An 18,128-nucleotide genomic window follows, 5' to 3' on the forward strand; every position below is an offset into this window, starting at 1 on the left:
ACTTAATTTTGTGTTGTTTATCTTTAAAAGAACGTTGTTTCTATAATTAGTTACAAAATCTTGGTTGACTTGGTGAAGATTTCTCCTGGGCTTCACTCAAGTATCTTGTGTTGCTTAGTTGCAGAGTTGCAGTAATACTTTCATCTTACCTAAATATTTGAAATTATTAAGTTATTAAACTCTTAATGAATGAAATTACCGGACAGAAATAAATACATAATGAATCATCTTTTGAAGAAGTAGAATCAAATAGGTACTATCATTCAACTCTGGCATTTTCTTAAGGCTTACGTGCTGTTTTCTGTGCTTGGTTTTTTTTTTTTTTTTTTTTAATGTATATCCTAGAAAGTCCATTCTTGGATCACACCAAAAAACTTGAAAATATCCCAAGACCTACTATGATGTTTAGCATTTCTTTTATAACATTTCTTAATCAATAATACCTTTTCTTGATTCTTTTTTAAAAGTATAATTTTAGTGATCTGGGGGTGGTGGGAATGGTTTCTCCCAATATTTCCCCCACTAAGTAAAAGTTTGGTGCCCCCTCTAATAATGAGAAGTTGAACCAAATTTTTGGCTGAGGTCACCCTTGCATTTTGGAGGAAATAAATTATGCTGGTTTTTGTTTGTTTTGGTGTATATGTGTGTGTTTTCTAGACAGGTTTCTCCATGTAGCCCTGGCTGTTCTAGAACTTGATCAGTTGACTAGGTTGGCTTTAAATTCACAAAGATCCACCTGTCACTGCCTCCTAAGTGTTGGGATTAAAGGCATGCACTACTGCTACATGGCAGTGATGCTAGTTTTATCATGAAACATTTTAATCATAATCTGGGGTGGAGGTGATTGTATATGCTATAATCTTTGCACTTGGGAGGCAAAGGCTACAGGATCAGGAATTGAAGAGCATCCTTAGCTCTGTACACAAACACACTAGTCACTAAAACATAGCAAGAAGAACCACCTGTACAAGTGGTCCACCATTTATTGTAACCTGGAGGTTGAAGTTACATGTAAATGGAAGGTGGGAAACTGAAGTCTTTGTTTTTAAATTGCTGTTTACAATTCCTAATTCCCTTTGCTTTGGAAAGAACTTCAGACTTTTTAAACTAATACTTTTTTATTACATTACTATACTTGTCTAAAATTATTTACATGTTACGGTGTTTTAGTAGTGAGTGCTCAAATATGAGTAATTGTTTTGAACTTAATAAAGAACTTAATTTTTTTCTATTTAATTTTAGATTACTGGATTTGGTTGTTCATCCTATCCCCCAGCCTTCTCACTGTTTGGAGTTAATTCAGCAAAGTCCCACAAGATCTCCTTTGTGTTTGCTATCCAGTTCATTGCCATTAAGTTCACAACTAAAAAGGCCCCATCAGAATACCTCCAGGCCTGCAGAATTGCTTTTACTTGAAACTCCTCCTGTAGTTAAGGTTAGTATTACCTGTCTGTCGCCCTGCGGCATTAGCATTTTTCTTGTAGCTTGGAGAAATTAAGCTGTTTGTGGCATAACTATGGGAAGTCAAAGGCTTTACTTTTAATTTTTTTTCTTTCAATAAAATTTATATTTATTTATTTTGAGGCAGTGTTTCTCTATGTATCCCTGGCTGTGCTTGAACTAGCTCTCTAGACCAAGCTGGCCTAGAACTTTGGCTTTGCTTATATTTTCAAAGTACTATATAGAGTATAATATAAATCTGTATATGATTACCTTAAAATATCCTTTATAAAGTGCTTTCAGGTTTTTGAGTGATATATAATATATCCTTTATTGCTGATAATTGTCATGTTTATATTTTTTTCTTCCAAATACTTTGGTTTTAGGCTTGTTTTTACTTGTTTTACTTTAAACTACTGTTATAGGTGATCTTTAAAAGACTTTTCTCCCACCATTCTTGATAAATTACTAAGAGAAGAAGAAATCCAACTTGTGATAGTTGGTAGTAATGGGCTTACACATTTTTCATTTTCCAAGTATTTTTGCATATAGTATCTCATCTTTTTTTATTAGTTAAAGAAGAAAGTGTCATGGCCTTTAGAAAGAGTGTAAAAATAATTTTGTCTCACCAACTTAACATAAAGTTCTAACTGAATTTTGTATTTTCCCACCAATCTGAAATAAAATTTTCTACTTGTTTTATGAAGATAAAATTGTATATGCTTTGAAATTACTGTCTGCCCTTGTGGAAGTTACTTACTAACACTAATAATGGGATTCTCTTTGCTCTTCACCATAGAAAGCTAAATCTTTGGCACTGTCAGCTACTTCTTCTGGATTTGCCGAGTTCACTCCTCCATCCATCCTTAGATCTGGTCTTCGAACAACACCTTTAGCATCTCCCTCTGTGTCACCTGGGAGATCTCTCACCCCACCTTTCAGACTGAAAGAAACCAGGATTTCTTTCATGGAAGAAGGCATGAGCACACACTGGACTGATAGAGTAAGTTTATTAACATCACAGGTTTTGTGTGCAATCTGTTGGGTAGTCTTGAAACTAAAAAATCGCCCAGGAAAAAAAAAAAAAAAAACCTTAACATGAACTAAGCCGTCATATCTTCTACAAGTAAAATACAATAGGGGTGTGTGTATGTGTTTTGCTATTATGCTATTAAAGTAAAAGGCCTCAGAAGCTACATGTTTGGTAACAGAAGTAATTCTAAAATATGTGCCTCCTGGTGGTTTGGTTTTCACTCAATATCTTGTTGCTTTTCTTACCTAATTGGTTTATGTATAGAAAGAGTGTCTGTGGAGTTATTAATAGAAGTCTACCCACTTTATAGTTTTTAGTTGTCTTATACATTATATTTTGTTTTAGTTGGTGATAAATTATTGATTAGAGAAATGTTAACAGCAGTTCACTTTTAGTTAAACAACTAAAATATTTTAATTTGAAACATGAATTGTAATTAAGAAAGTTCCAAAAAACATGAAGTATGGAAAAGGTGGGTGGGTGTGATTGGAATGGATAACTAGAGACTCTGCTGCTTTAACTTTCTTCTCATAATCCCAGGCTACAGATGACCATAATGCAAAAGCATTTGTTAGTACATCTTTCCATAAGTGTGGACTCCCTGCAGAGACTGAATGGATGAAGACTAGTGATAAGAATCCATATTTTCCTCTGGATACCCCTGCAAAAGACCATCAGAAAGTGGTTACAGGGACATTGGACACCCACTCTCAAAGTCTGGAGAGACTGGATGTGAACAAGGATGACAGCATTGCTTCAACCAGATCAGACCAGACTTCCTTAGAATATCATGATGCACCATTGCCAGAAGACTTAGAAGATGGTGTTTTTGTGTCCCCCAAGCAAGCAAGTGCTTCTACTGAACTAACTACTAACTCGACTCTACAAATTGAGAAGGAGAATGATAAAGATTTGTTTAAGTCAGAAGGTACTCCTTCAGCTGTGGAGAAGCAAATGGGTAGGAACTCTTTGTACACACTCAAAATTTCATAATAGAGTATTTTCTTCTAGGAAAGCATGAATGCTAAACAATTCTTTTCTCACAGTGTACTATGTCCTAGACAAAGTAAATTTTATTTCAGCTTGGAAAAATGCCTTGTGTTCTTAAGTAGATAAGACATTTGATGGCAAGAGAACTTGTATGTGCTACCTTTTTATTTAGCCATGACATTTGGCAAGCAGCAATAGTAGTGTTTAAGGAAGGGACTTGACATGCTGTAGTCTGCCTTGAAGGTTTTCAGTAACTATGAGAAGTAATAATGCCAACTTTATAGTCTGGGAGTGCACTGTAATTTTAGACTGTCCTAGCAGCCTGTTTGCTAGAAACCAGGAATTTGATTCTGCTCTCTGCCCTCACCTCTGAAGTAAGCACCTGGAGGTCATGAATGTCTTCAGGCCCTTGAATCTATTGTCTTAATACTCATTTATCTATTGAAAATTTTGTTATTTTTCACTGATGGGGATTGTTGTTTGTTTAAAGTTTTGCTTTTTTCTTTCTTTTTTTTTTTTTTTTTTTTGAGCCCCTAAAGTATGTGCTCTAGTAGAAAATCACCTCCCTCCCTACACACACACACACACACAGTAAGTGCTGGCTGCTGACTATCAGTGGTGAGTGCACTAGATAGAATACTTGCCTGCACATTGAGTAGAACAGAGTAGGCCTATTGACAGACAACTTGGTTAATATTTTTTTGGGATATGGGGCCAAGTGAACATCATAAACTTGGCTTAGAATTGGTGGATCAGTTGCCTATTTTACATTAAAGAATTTTTCGAGCAACTTTATGAAAGGTATTTCTTCTGCTCTATAAAATTAAATGCATGCAATAAAAATCTGTCATTTGGCCAGGGGTAGATGTAGCTCAATTGTAATCCCACTTAAGAGGTAGAGCAGGAAAACCAAGTTTCAAGTCCTCCTTGGCTACTTAGTATTTGAAACTAGCTTGGAATATATGAAACTTTACCTCCTTAAAAGAAAAAAGTCTGTGTCATAAGTAGATTCTATTTAATGTTTTAACCAAGGCAAAATGAAGATTTTATAACAGGTGATTGTGTCTATTTAGATTGTGGTGTCTTTAGTGAACATAGGCATTAATTGTTCTAAGTCTTAGGATTTGACTCATAAATAGAAAATGTGTAGAATTTCATGCTGCTTTCTTTTTTTTAATGTGCTTTATTCTTCCAAAATATTTAAATGATCGCCCTTAGATAAGAATACTCATAGCAGTATCTTCATTATTTCTACAATATAGTAAGCAGTCTCGAGTAGAAATCTTTTTGAAGGGATAGCATATAACATTAAACCCTAGACTGTAATAGGTTAAGTTTGAATCTTAGCCCAGCATCTAAACATGGTTTGTGATCTGAGCTAAGCATGTAGCTTTATGCTTCAGATTTTTCTCAAGGCCGGGCGGTGGTGGCACACGCCTTTAATCCCAGCACTCGGGAGGCAGAGGCAGGTGGATCTCTGAGTTCGAGGCCAGCCTGGTCTACAAGAGCTAGCTCCAGGACAGGCTCTAGAAACTACAGGGAAACCCTGTCTCGAAAAACAAAAAAAAAAAAAACAGATTTTTCTCAATTATCTCTTTGGATATTGAGGGTTGAGTTAATTTAGTGGGAGATCACCTGTTAAACCACAAATGAGAAGTAGAAAGTTAAGAGGGGGCCCTTGAGCTAGGCTCAAAGAATTAGAAGCAAATGCTAGCAACCTGATGCCAAGGAATTAAAACAAATTAGAACAAAAGAAATAGGATCAGCAGTTTCTTTAAAGTGATGGTAAGTAAGATATTTCATGTGACATCATCTGTATGGTTTACAGGCAGTGAAGAGGTTGCAGTGGAGGCACTTTCAGAATTCAGTCATTTAAGCCCTGTTCAAAGAGTTGAAGCCTCTGTGTGTGTGACATCAGTCTGTGAAGGGTAAGTTAATGGAAACAAATGAGGGGGTTGAGATAATAACTTAGTGGTAAGGGTATGTACAGCTCCTCCAAGGGACCCAACTTCAACTCCAAGCCACCTGCATTGGGTAGCACAAAACTGCCAGTAATTCCAGCTCCAGACATCTGATGCCTCTGACTTCATTAGATACTCTCACATACCCACCCACAGATAGACACATATTTAAAGTAAATCAGGGCTGGAGAGATGGCTTATCATTTAAGAGCACTTGCTGTTCTTCCGTAGTACCCATGTCCTGTTCCCAGCACCTAATGTATAAGATGCTTCACAGCTGTGTATAAACTCCAGTTTCTGGAGTTCTAATCTCCTGCATCTATATATATATAATATCATAGTGTATGCCTGGATAGAGTACCAGCTACGGACACACAAGAGGATCCTGGGGCCTGAAGGTGATGGTGCATGCCTCTAATCCCAGTACTTGGAAGACAGAGGCCAGCCTGGTCTGTTGAGCAAATTTCAGAGAAACAAAGAAACCTTGTCTGGAAACTAAAAGAAAGGGAAAGAAAAGTATCCTGGAGTCTTACTGGTCCAGCATACTAGCTAGTCATTGAACTCCAGGACTATACACAGAGAAACCTTGTCTCAAAAAAAAAAAAAAAAAAAAAAAAGTGAAAATCATAGACATCTGAAATTGGCCTTCATGTGCATGCAGCTGTACACATGTGTGTACACACACATCCCAAATGGGAACATAATGAAGGTGATGGTGATTAGATAGTTGGTCCATTTAACCCCAGCCCTCGGGAGGCAGAGGCCAGCAGATCTCTGAGATCAAGGCCAGCCTGGTCTACAGAGTGAGTTCCAGGACAGCCAGAGCAGTTACACAGACAAAAATGAATGAGTGAAGAAAAGGAAATTTATGCCCTGGCAATGCTGAAACATGCATGGGCAGCCTGTATGGTGGTTCTATTGAACTTGTCCATATTGAGTTTAATGGTCTAAGTTGATGAGAACATCTGACCAGGTCTTTTTCTCAAGAGGGCACCAGATCTCATTATGGATGATTGTGAGCTACCATGTGGTTGCTGGGAACTGAACTCCAGACCTTTGGAAGAGCAGGCAGTGCTCTTAACCACTGAACCATCTCTCCAGCCCTGTCATGAAAATCAAAACAGCAAAAAATAACAACAAAAACAACAACAAAACCATAAAAGACAGTTGGTCTATTCCCTGTCTCTTCCCGTCTATGTCCTCACCTCCCCCAGTTTTATTCCTATTTGAGTGTGATAGAAGACCCAAAAATGGGTTAGACATGGTAGCATGTGCCTTTAATCTCAGCACTTGACTGTCAGACGCAGGCATATCTCTTTGAGTTAAAGGCCAGACTGGTCTGCATAGTGAATTCCAGGACAGCTAAAGCTACATACATACATGCCTGTGTCAAAAAACAAAAGAAACAAAACATGTGTTTCTGATGGTACTTTGAAAATATGCTTCTAGTGCCAGCAAAGCCAAGGTGTTGAAGATGACATGCATCAGCACTTGAGAGGCTAGGGAGGAGTTCCAGGTCAGTTTGGGTTATTACATGGAACTTGTCTCCAGTAGTGAGAGAGAAAAAAAAAAACCCAGTCTAGCAAATTAGTTGTAGCTTTCAGATTATAGTCAGTTGTAAAGTTACATTAAAATATATACCAGCCTACTGCTTCCACTATTGAAAGTCATTGTTTCAGTTCAACACTTGGAGTAGCCCCGTTGTAGAGCATATAAAACAGTGACAGCTTTAATTCTGTAGAAAAAAATAAGATAAAGTTAATAAAACTAGCCCACATAAAATATGATTTTTTTATAAGATACAAGAATAGTTCATTACTTTGAATAAGCCATGGGTATGACAATACAAGCCATCTACAAAGCTTGGAGTGTCACCTCTATCAAACTCAGCCATATATTTTCTGCTGAGAATAAAAATTCAATAACTAAAATCTTCCAGGACTTAAATTTTTTTAAAAAAAAAAGTAGGAAAAATAAAGGATTTTCTTGTTTTTTTTTAATTGCTTATTTTGTCATTTTTCATTTTAATAAAAGTTAATGTTACTTATTTCAGTAGGTTTAATGGGCAGTAGAAAAAAATCAAAATGCAAATGATCATATCAAGAAAAGTTATTGTCAATGAGAATCTAGGTGAATATTAATATTTTGGCAAGTTAGTTTCTTTTAAGTAAACTTATCGGGAAGGTTGTGGGGATTTATTGTGTATTAGTGATCATTGCTGTAAATATTGTAATCAAGATAATCTCATAAACATCTACAGATATTTATGTACATCAGAAACTGCTTTCTTGGTAATATAGTGTTTGTCCTCTCTTTAAAACTCAGCATACAGCCAGGTGGTGGTGGTGCACGCCTTTAATCCCAGCACTCAAGAGGTAGAGACAAGGCGGATCTTTGTGAGTTCCAGCCAACCTAGTCTACAAGAGCTAGTTCCAGGACACTGAGGGCTGTTACATAGAGAAACCCTGTCTCAAAAAAACGACAAACAAAAAGACTCACCATGCTTTAGTTGGGACTTAGAGAAAAACCAGTAACAGATCACTGCCAGGATATTTACAACTTAATTTTATTTGCTGTCCATTCTGAGTCATTTATCTTAATATTTCCAGTTAGCATTGAAGTGCTGATGCTGAGCCCACCAAGCTGTAGGAAATCCTGTACACCTGATAGATTTATTTGAAAAATATAGTGACTGGTTATTTTTAATGCCTGAAATTAATTTATGTACTGACACTTGGAAATCATCTTACTGTACTTTTAAGACCATACTTTTACTTAAATAGGAAAAACAAGTACAACAGTAATTCTCTGTAAATTTTATAAAACCTTAGCTGTGCTTGATAGTGGCTTCTGAGTTTTGATTTGTAACAAAGTAGCAAGTAGAAAGGAAGAAGGTGGGACATGTGGGTCTCATACACTCAAGTGTGCATTTCTGTTTCTCAAGGAAAACCCCCACCTCAAGATTCAAGACATCAGTTTTGGATGGCATAGTGTCTGTTGAAAGCCGAACCTCCACAGTCAGGGCAGACCACGGGGAATGTACGTATCATTTCAGTGTTTTGAATCAGGACTTCAGTACTTAATATTACTAGATTTTTCTTTTCTCAATTCTCCTCTGGCCAGCTTCCCTGGAGTAAAACATTCTAATATCAAGAGACTTTAAAGAATAGGAATCTCAGCCGAGCATAGTGACACATAGCTTTAATCCCAGCACTCAGGAGGCAGAGGCCCATGGATCTCTGTGACTTCAAGGACAGCCTGGTCTACAGAACAAGTTCCAAGACAGCCAGGAATGTCAAACAGAGAAACCCTGCTTGAAAAACCAAAATAATAATAGGATAAGAATCTCAGTGAATTTTTTTGGACATAGTTTTATACTTTCCTTTGGAACAGGAAGAAATAGCAAAATAAATCACCAGTTTATAGCAGTGTATTCAGGAAATCAGTAAATATATTAAGTACTTAAAATTTTTAATATAGTTTGTTTCATACAAATAAGAGCATGGTATTTTTACTCTGTGGGTTCTAGTCAGATCAAGGGAAAGCAGACATGGAATATCTACTCCCAGACACATTTCACATTTATCAGCTCATTTAATCTTCCTAACACTGCTTTGATGAGGTTGTCCAGGTCTAGAGCTCATACCCCTCCTGACCTATCATAGTATGAGTAATATATGGGGCAAGCATGAGAATTTTGTCCCAAGATTAAGAATATGAAATGCATTGGGCATAGTGTCTCATGCCTTTAATCCTAATACTTTATAAATCCTGGACCATTCTGGATTCTGGATTGTATAATATTTTGTTTGTGTCCTCACAAACAAAAGTTGTTTGGAGGGCAGAGCTTTCACTAATTAACCATAGAGGCCAGGAAGTGGTGTCGCACACCTGTAAGCACTTGGGAGGAGGAAGCAGGGAGATTAGGCGTTAGCTGGGCAGCTGTGTGCATGCCTTTAGTCCCAGCACTAGGGAGTTACAGGCAGGAATATAAGACGCAGGAATATGAGGCGTAGAGAGACAGGATCTCGTCCATTCAGTCTGAGGATTCACAGAGACAGGGCTTGTCCCCATTTGGTCTGAGATTTCTGAGAGGTAAGAAGTCTAGTGGCTGCTGCTCTGCTTCTCTGATCTCCAAGCAAGCCTTATTTGTCAGAATACAAACAAAATATCATACTACACTGGTCTGCATGGTAACTCCAATACAGCCAGGACTATTTCATATAGAGACCCTGTCTGAAAAATAAACAGCAACAACAAAAAGAATGTGAGATGTGATGTATGTTTATTGTAAACTAGTTTAGTGGAAATTCCCAACATGTAAAAGCCAGATTCTTTCGACTCTTTAGTTAGCAATTTAAGTTGTCTTCTTCCTGAACTTCGTTGTTGTGTTTTTCTCCATGTGTGGAAAGAGAAGATAGTAATGTAACTGCAGAACTGGCAGATCTAGCTGAGACTGCTTCAGTTTATTAACTCAGGTCTGTACTGATTGAGCTATTCCTGGGTGTGTTTTGTCTGATGAATATTATTTTCATGTGAAATGTTAGAGTAATGTTTGGCACTCATTAAAAACTAGTGCATGCTACCTGCTATTATGAATATCATTACATCATCAGTACATTGTATTAAACGAAAAAAAACTTTTAGAATATTTAATACTTTTTCCATAGCAGTAATTCACATCTTATTTTGTCCTTTAGTATTGTACCCTGTCATTGAATGAGGATGTTCTATGATAAGTTTAACTAGCTTTTGCTAAACACTTGATCATGATATTTTTGTTAGTTATTGTTTCATTATTTTTTAGTGGGTGTCATATTTCTTTCGGTTAGACATAGCTTAGAGGGTCAAAGACCACACACAGACTTCTGGTATTTTATTGGGTTTTTCTCCCCATAATGGTTGATGTACTTCGTGTATTGAGAGGGGGAGGCGAGTTATGGTGCCAAAGAAGGGTATGAATCATTTCTTGTTGCACTAATAATTACATTCTAGGGATACAAACGCCATTGTGTTAAAAAGTATAGGGGTATTTAATTAGGCTAAATATAGACACCGTTTTCCCCCTTGAGGGTATTGTGTTTTGTATCAGTCACAAATTTCAAGCCTCATACAAAACTTAGATTAAAAGAAAAATGGAAGGGATTTCCTCTGAAGTGGGCCAGAAACTTATGAAGTGCCAAAGAAGACATCTGTGCTTACTTGAGTGCTTCCTACCAAGAGAAGACGCCTCCATTAAGTTCAGGTGCAGATCTCTTGTAGCGTTCTGATGACGCGGTGAGGATGACTGGTTTTCTAGACGTCTGAGTCCCCTTAGAGTAGTTTTCACCATAGTAAACGTTCCCAAGGATTGTCTTCCAGTTGAGGAAGGCCAGTGTGGTTTGCAAGTGTGAAGTTTATCTTCTGTGTTTGCCTTTGTGGGGAGTATGTACATATTGTTTCAACTTGATACTGTGCAAGAAAATGGGGACCCACAGATATGTCTTCCTGAAGATGTCGCAAACCTCCTGACAGCATATTCAGATACTCTCAAATTTAGGTAATCTGTTGCTTTCTGAATTATGTGAATCAAGGTTTTGGTTTGGAATAAGAGAAGTTACTCTTTTGTTTGTTTTTTCCAGCTGTTGCCAACATGGTTGAAGATGGTGAAAGCTCTGGGCCTGCTGCCTCCAAGTGCCCTGTTACCTCTGATCAGAAACAAGCATTGAACCTAAAAGAAGATGATGCAACAGAAGCTGATGTACATGTTGGCTTACCAGAAGAAAACCCTCAAGTTTCTGTCAGTCCTCCTGATACTCAAGAAATTCATGTAAAAATATTAATTTTTTAATGCTTTATAAATTTTCATTTAGTTGGGCTTTAAAGATGATCACTTAAACTTAGTGTATTCATTTGACAACAGCATAAAGATCTGCTCAAAAAATAAATATATAAATATTTTCTGGAATATAAAATAGCATAATCTTTAAGAGATTTTTTTATGAAAAACCAAAGGATTTTTTAAGATACAATTTATCAATTTATTTTTTTGCTTATTTATTTTAAATGGAAGTTTTTTAGCTATTAGTGAACATAGTGATTATTGACATTTAGAGTCCATCTGTGATAAATGAATATAGTGAAACAGGATCTCCTGCATTTCTGTGGGAGAAAGACACTAAGTTTCTTTACTGCTTGATAGGACTTCCTGCTTCCATAAAATCCCTTTCATTATCAAGGGAACTTTCAGTAAATGAATTTGAGATTAAAGGCCAGCTCTTCTAATCATTCTAATTTCTTATAGAAATCTAATTATATGGAATTTGGGGGCATTAGTTATAAATCCATCCACATTTATCTTTATAAGCTTTCTCTCCCTGAAATAACACTGAATTTCCTATTTCTTCAGTTGAGAGGCTAACAGATGTGGGTGTAGTGTAACGGAACTCCTCACTTCTAGGTTGTGTCCAGCCTATCAGCTCACTGTGGGGAGTGGGAAAATGTCTTTGTCTAGGTGGGTGATAATGTCTTCCTTCTTGGTCAGGAGATCTCTCTGTTACTTTCTACCTCCTCCTTTTTCTCCCCTTCCCTTACCAAAAGGTAAATGCAAGGACCATTCCTTCTTCCACCAAACCCTTGCAGGAGAGTTACTGAACTTGACAGCCTTAGGAATTTCATGGTTTGTGCAACCCCAGCAAAGGGAAGAAGATTGAGTCTAGCCCAAGGGAGCTTATGTAGGTGAATCGTTCTTCAACCTTATGGGGATCATGCTGTTTAGAAAAGTGTGGATAGTTAGGTGATTTGGGAATTATTATATGGGGTTATTTCCTTTTTTTCTGATTAAGTTTATTTTTGTTTTTTGTTTTGGATAAGAGTCTAAGTCTTTAATTTTCTTAGAATTTAGCATAGTGATTTTCAAGATTTTATTACTACTATCTTTTTAGCTAAAGAAATGTGAAATTTCTAATTTAATTCCAATCGTAATCTCAATATTTTTTTCTGTGTAGTTATTTTGACTGAGTTTTCATTTCTTAAGTGAATATTTCATGGCGTAAACCCATTAACATATGCCATAAGTATAGTTTGTATTGTAAAATGGACACACAAAGAATGAGATCGTCATTAAAATCCTGTATGCTTTAGGTTAAAATGTATTTTATAGTTCATTAACTAGTTTCTTACCTTTAATTTATTTTAGCAAATTGAACATGAAAAACCTGAAGCTCAAAATTCAGAAGAAGAAGTCAAGAGCGTTTCATTTAATGAGTTGTATCCCTCAGGAACACTTAAACTCCAGTATAATTTTGATACTATTGAGCGGCAGTTTTGTGACATGCCTGACGATAAAGACTCTGCTGAATGTGATATCGCTGAAGTAGATGGGGAACTTTTTGTGGCCCAGAGCAACTTTACCTTGATATTGGAAGGTGAAGAAGGAGATGTTGAGGCAAGTGACTCTTCAGCAATGAATCCATCATCAAAAGCAGCTAACTTAGCAACCAAGGAAAAACTTGTGTCCCGAGCTGAACCTGATAATCAAGAACATGTTACAGATTTGCCATCTGCAGTAATAGGTGACCAAGAATCCCACAAGGTGGAGACTTTACCATATGTGCCTGAACCAATTAAAGTGGCAATTGCAGAAAATTTGTTGGATGTAATTAAAGACACAAGAAGTAAAGAAGCAACTTCAGCAGCAGTGGAACAGGTTGTTCATGAAGAGGTAGTGTTAATAAGCCCAAAGGTTACACGTTCTTCCACGTTAACAGAATCTTCACTGAAGACTATACAGAAAACAGGTGCCGAGACTAAAAACACCAGCCAGGGTGATGATATGGTTTCTAGTAGAACTCGCACAAGAAGGCAGCGTGCCCAAAACTTGGATGTCACATCAGAGCAACAGGAGTCCTCAGCAATTGCTACTCCTAAGAAGAAAGCAAGAAAAGTGAAAGAACTTGCTGGGTCTTATGACAGTGCCTATTCGAGTATAAATGTAACGTCTGAGACCCAGCTAACCTCTCAGAATTCTCTTACTCCTAGGAGAGGAAGGAAGAAAAGGGAAGTTAGCCAAGGCACACTAGCAAGCCTTGGCGCCATAGAGCAGGAGCCACAGGATCCACCAGAGCCAGCCTCTGAAATAACACCTTCTAGAACAGAAGTCAAACTCTCATCTGCTAGAAAAGGGACTCCGAGAAGACTTGAGAAATCTATAGAAAATGGGCAAAGTGCCAAAATTGTAAAAGATACAAACGTTAGTAAAGCAGCAATCCATAGCGGTACTATCAAAAAGATGAGGAATGCTAACTTAGAAGATTCTCAAAATGTGGGATATAAACAAGAGGAGGAACTCAGTGACCAACAACTGCCTCTAAAACGAAGAAGGGTCAGACAAGGAGAAGTCAGTGTGTCGAGTGTGGTAGAAGAGCCTACACTTGATTCATCCCAGTTGCCAATTCAAACAAAATTTGATGTCCCAGCAACACCTAGGAAACGTGGTAGACCAAGGAAGGTAGTGTCATTAGAAGAGGGCAGCTCCACGGATGTTGGGGGACAGACAAGCCCCCAGAAGAAAGAAGTTCCAAGTGTCCGAAGATCTACACGAAACACCCCAGCTAGAAATGTGAGTACTTCAGAAAAATCCATTTTGGTGCCAAATGAGGAAGTTGCTATAGTGATGACCTCGAATAAAAAGCCTAGAAAGAAGTCTGCAAATGAAAGCCAAAAGGGTCTGTTACCAGCAATATCAGACTTCGAGACTGAAACAGCCAACAAAGAGCCAGCTGACCAAGAGGAAAGATTGCTTGCCGCTGCGACTTTGACTAAATCTTCCCGGAGCATAAGGACTAGGTCTAGAAAAAACATGTTGTTGATGGACCTTTCCGAACCCAAAGCTAAGCCGTCATTTTCTCCTCCTTTGGTGAAGGATGCAAAAAAAGTAAAAGGTATCTCATTTTACTCATTGTTATCTTATTTAGAATGCACAGCCTAATATTTGGTAGTTTAAAAGCACTATTTGAGTTCATTATTTGATTTGAAGCATTAAATGTTTTTCCTTAGGAAAAAAAAGTTTGTAATTGAGAGGCAACACCCCCACCCCCAAAAAAATAAACCCTCAGATAAAATTGATCTAAATGTTTGTTTCCTAGTTGATCTTCAGAGTCAAGATTATCCAGAGATGGTCTGTCTAGCTTCCTGTATCCAACAGTCCATTCTACCTAGGCTTTATTTTGTTCTGTTTCTCTTCATTCTGCCCTTAATATCTAAGTGACTTAATTTTGTTTCCCTTTAAATACAACTCTTTTTGAGCTGGATAATGGTGGCACATAGTTTGATCCCAGCTGGTCTCCATGAGTTCAAGGCCAGCCTGGTCTACAGATCAAGTTCCAGGGCATCCAGGGCTTCACAGAGAAACCCTGTCTAGAAAAACTGAGACAGAGAGAGAAGAGGAGAGAAGAAAACCAAGGAAAGGTCTTTTGTAGCCCATGCTAGTCTTGAACTCACCGTGTAACTGAGAATTACTTTGAATTCCTGATCCTTCTTCTGCTTCCCAAGTGCTAGGATTACAGGTATGTGCCACCTATGTGGCCTAGAATCGTCTTTTTGTTGTTGTTGTTGTTGTTGAAATACCATAGTTTTTGGCTTATATCTCAGTGATAGCCACAGATCCAAATTGTTTTGTGGGCAACTATCAACATTTTATGGCTGGATCAACAGAAATAAGTCTGTACTCACTGTTGCCGTGTCTCATGCATAATTTCTCATTGTCTTTAATGAGCATGTCACATGGTTGATGAAACTAGCACTTTCTCAAGGGTGATAACTCTCCTTGTACATCAAGTAAGAAGTAGGTGTAGAGGGTATCTGTGGGAGAAGTGCTGTGCAGATGTCCAGAGGGTGATGAGGAAGAGGCTCAAACTAGTGTAGCTGACCAGCTGTCATTAGAGTAATACTTCATAAAGTTTGTCATACAATATATGATTGTCTCCTGACGTGAATTTCAGAAAAGCAATTGATAGCTGTATTCATTTAAGAACTGTAATAATGTATAAGGCAACTCCTGGGTAGTTGCCGCCTTGCCACGTGGAAAATGAGCTACCATGGACTAATGGAGAGCAAGCTCCTAGACTGCATCCAAGGTACTGAAAGAAGTCCATGATACCTGAGCAGGTTAGGAGACAGGAACAAGCACACACTTTCCCGATGGCATCACACTTTCATGTTGGAGTCTGTTCTGCCTCAAGTTTCTGCCAGCTCTCTTTGTTCTTCTAGCTGATAAAGACCTACATATCTTTCAGGAATTACATCTGAAGGTCACATACCATTTCCTGAGTAAATGGTAAGAAACAGTCATTCCAACAGCTCACAGAGCAGTAAATCCAGATAACCTGTCACATAGCAAGAAGAGAGCACTTTCTTCAAGTTAACTCTCTAATTAATGAACTGCAACCCTCGGCTACAAAGGAAATCTTTGTTATCTGTACAGGTAGCCTTATAAAACTAAACTACTGAGGAGACTAAAAGAAATAAGGATTGTGTGCTAGATCCTATACTTCTAAGTGTATAGCCATCTTAAACACATGGTTAGTGGTCGTAGAGGCCGGACTTTTCTCCAACTGGAGACAATTTACAAAGAGATTGTGTTGTCAGAGCCACGCTGCAGGGCAGGGGGTGGGGCACAAGTGCAGATAAGCCTACTTGACACTCACCAAGGTACAGTGACATTAAAAGCATTTTTTTTTTTTTTTTTTTTTTTTTTTTTGGTTTTTCGAGACAGGGTTTCTCTGTAGTTTCTAGAGTCTGTCCTGGAACTAGCTCTTGTAGACCAGGCTGGCCTCGAACTCAGAGATCCGCCTGCCTCTCCCTCCCAAGTGCTGGGATTAAAGGCGTGCGCCACCACTGCCCGGCCATTAAAAGCATTTTAAATCTTAAAGTATTTTTGTCCTACATGTAACCCTTGATCATAAAAAAAGACTTGTAACTCTTTCTCAGGGCTATGAAGTTAGTTTATATTTTGTTCAGTTAGAGAATCTTTTCTCATGGAATCTGAACAAAGACCAATAAAACCTAGGCAAGACTTTGTACAGAGAAGTAATTGCTGTCCTCTGGCATTGCAGTTAAGTTGCTTCACACTATTTACCTTAGCTCAACAAATCAGACAGCTGGCTACACGTCCTTGTAAATAAGATTGTATTTTTTCTGCAAATAGTTTATCTTAAAACCAATTAGCAAGGCACCTGGTCTGATCTAAAGCTACTTTGAAGTTTTATATCAGTTGATAAGTATATAACTATCTTGGCAACTGGGGAAAATACAGCTGTTTTCTTTTTTTTTTTTTTTTTTTTTTTTTTTGGTTTTTCAAGACAGGGTTTCTCTGCAGCATTTTTAGAGCCTGTCCTGGACCTAGCTCTTGTAGACCAGGCTGGCCTCGAACTCACAGAGATCCGCCTGCCTCTGCCTCCCAAGTGCTAGGATTAAAGGCGTGCGCCACCACCGCCCGGCTACAGCTGTTTTCTTAAGCTTTGTTCCAAGATAGTTCTTAATGGAAACTTATAACCTCTGACTTGGGTAGCATCTTTTTGTATTTATTTTATTCATCAAAATTCTGTATAAGCTGTATGGGCTAACATTATTAATTAATATCAATTAGACAATACAGCTAAGGAGGAGCCACCTTCTTGATAATCTACAGATAAAGATGCCCAGTAGATCAGGATAGTATTCATGAGATATACAGACTACAGACTGGGGATTTCCCCATAGCCACTAGGGAAAGAATGCAATTTAGCATATGTAAAGTTATGGACAGAAGCAAAAGATATTCCTGAGTGTCTATTTCTTGCAGGCTTTGCAAAGAATGAATTTCCTCCATCAGAAGTTATTTCTAGTGAGTTGACACCTTGAATATTAGTTGTGATCTGCTGTAATAAATGATAATGGCTCTCAGCATTAAGCCATTTAAAAATCTTCCATTGTCAGGTGATAGTAGAGCACACCTTTAATCCCAGGACTTGGGAGGCAGAAGCAGGTGGATCTCTGTGAGTTTGAGGCCAGCCTGGTCTACAGAGTGAGTTCCAGGACAGCCAGGGCTACACAGAGAAACTCTTGTCTTGAAAAGGCACAAAACAACAAAGCTAAAAAAAGAAAGCTTGAAAATGAAAAACAGTGAAATTGGTAAAATATTGTTAATATTTGTATTTTATCTAGAGTTTAAAGTATAGGAAATAACATTTTTGTTATGCTAACTTAGAATAATATAACATCTTAGTTATTTTTTGTTATCTTAACATAATTTTCTATATAGCTGTTTTTCTGTTAAAAATAGTACACATCTACTATTGAAAAATAGATAATAAAACATATCTTCTAGTACATGGATGATCTTAGCAGTCATAAATGTTCTTCGCTTAAAGAGTAAACAGAATAAGCCAAGCATGTTACACCTGTAGTCCCAGTGCCGAGACCCTATATGAAAACACACACTGCAGTTTCATGAACACGTGCATTTCCCTTATTTCATCATCTTTCTCAGATACCCATGAAAGAGTTTGCATTTGAGCGGGTTCTCTAGCCTTGTGCAGAGATGGACATTAGGTGCTTTTCCAGTGAACCTGGAGCTAACTAACTGGCTGGTCAGCAGCCTTCGGGATCCTACTATTTTTGCCTCCCAGCACCGGAGTATCGGCACTTAGCACTTTGTCCAGCGTTATAAATGACTGCTGGGGCTC

At 37.8% G+C, this 18,128-nt stretch overlaps 1 protein-coding gene across 1 annotated transcript in view; it reads left to right on the plus strand.

Annotated features, from left to right (window-relative positions):
* The window catches only part of Ahctf1 (AT-hook containing transcription factor 1), a 59,408-nt gene that overhangs the window by 34,242 nt on the left and 7,038 nt on the right, over positions 1-18,128 (plus strand). The window contains exons 27-33 of the mRNA XM_038349978.1: positions 1,243-1,435; positions 2,240-2,443; positions 3,014-3,431; positions 5,292-5,391; positions 8,369-8,463; positions 11,046-11,233; positions 12,602-14,345. Of these exons, the coding sequence (XP_038205906.1) occupies positions 1,243-1,435; positions 2,240-2,443; positions 3,014-3,431; positions 5,292-5,391; positions 8,369-8,463; positions 11,046-11,233; positions 12,602-14,345 (2,942 nt within the window). The remainder of the gene's footprint in view (positions 1-1,242; positions 1,436-2,239; positions 2,444-3,013; positions 3,432-5,291; positions 5,392-8,368; positions 8,464-11,045; positions 11,234-12,601; positions 14,346-18,128) is intronic.

This window comes from Arvicola amphibius, chromosome 12 (assembly GCF_903992535.2).
Source record: "Arvicola amphibius chromosome 12, mArvAmp1.2, whole genome shotgun sequence".
Taxonomy (NCBI): Eukaryota; Metazoa; Chordata; class Mammalia; order Rodentia; family Cricetidae; genus Arvicola; species Arvicola amphibius.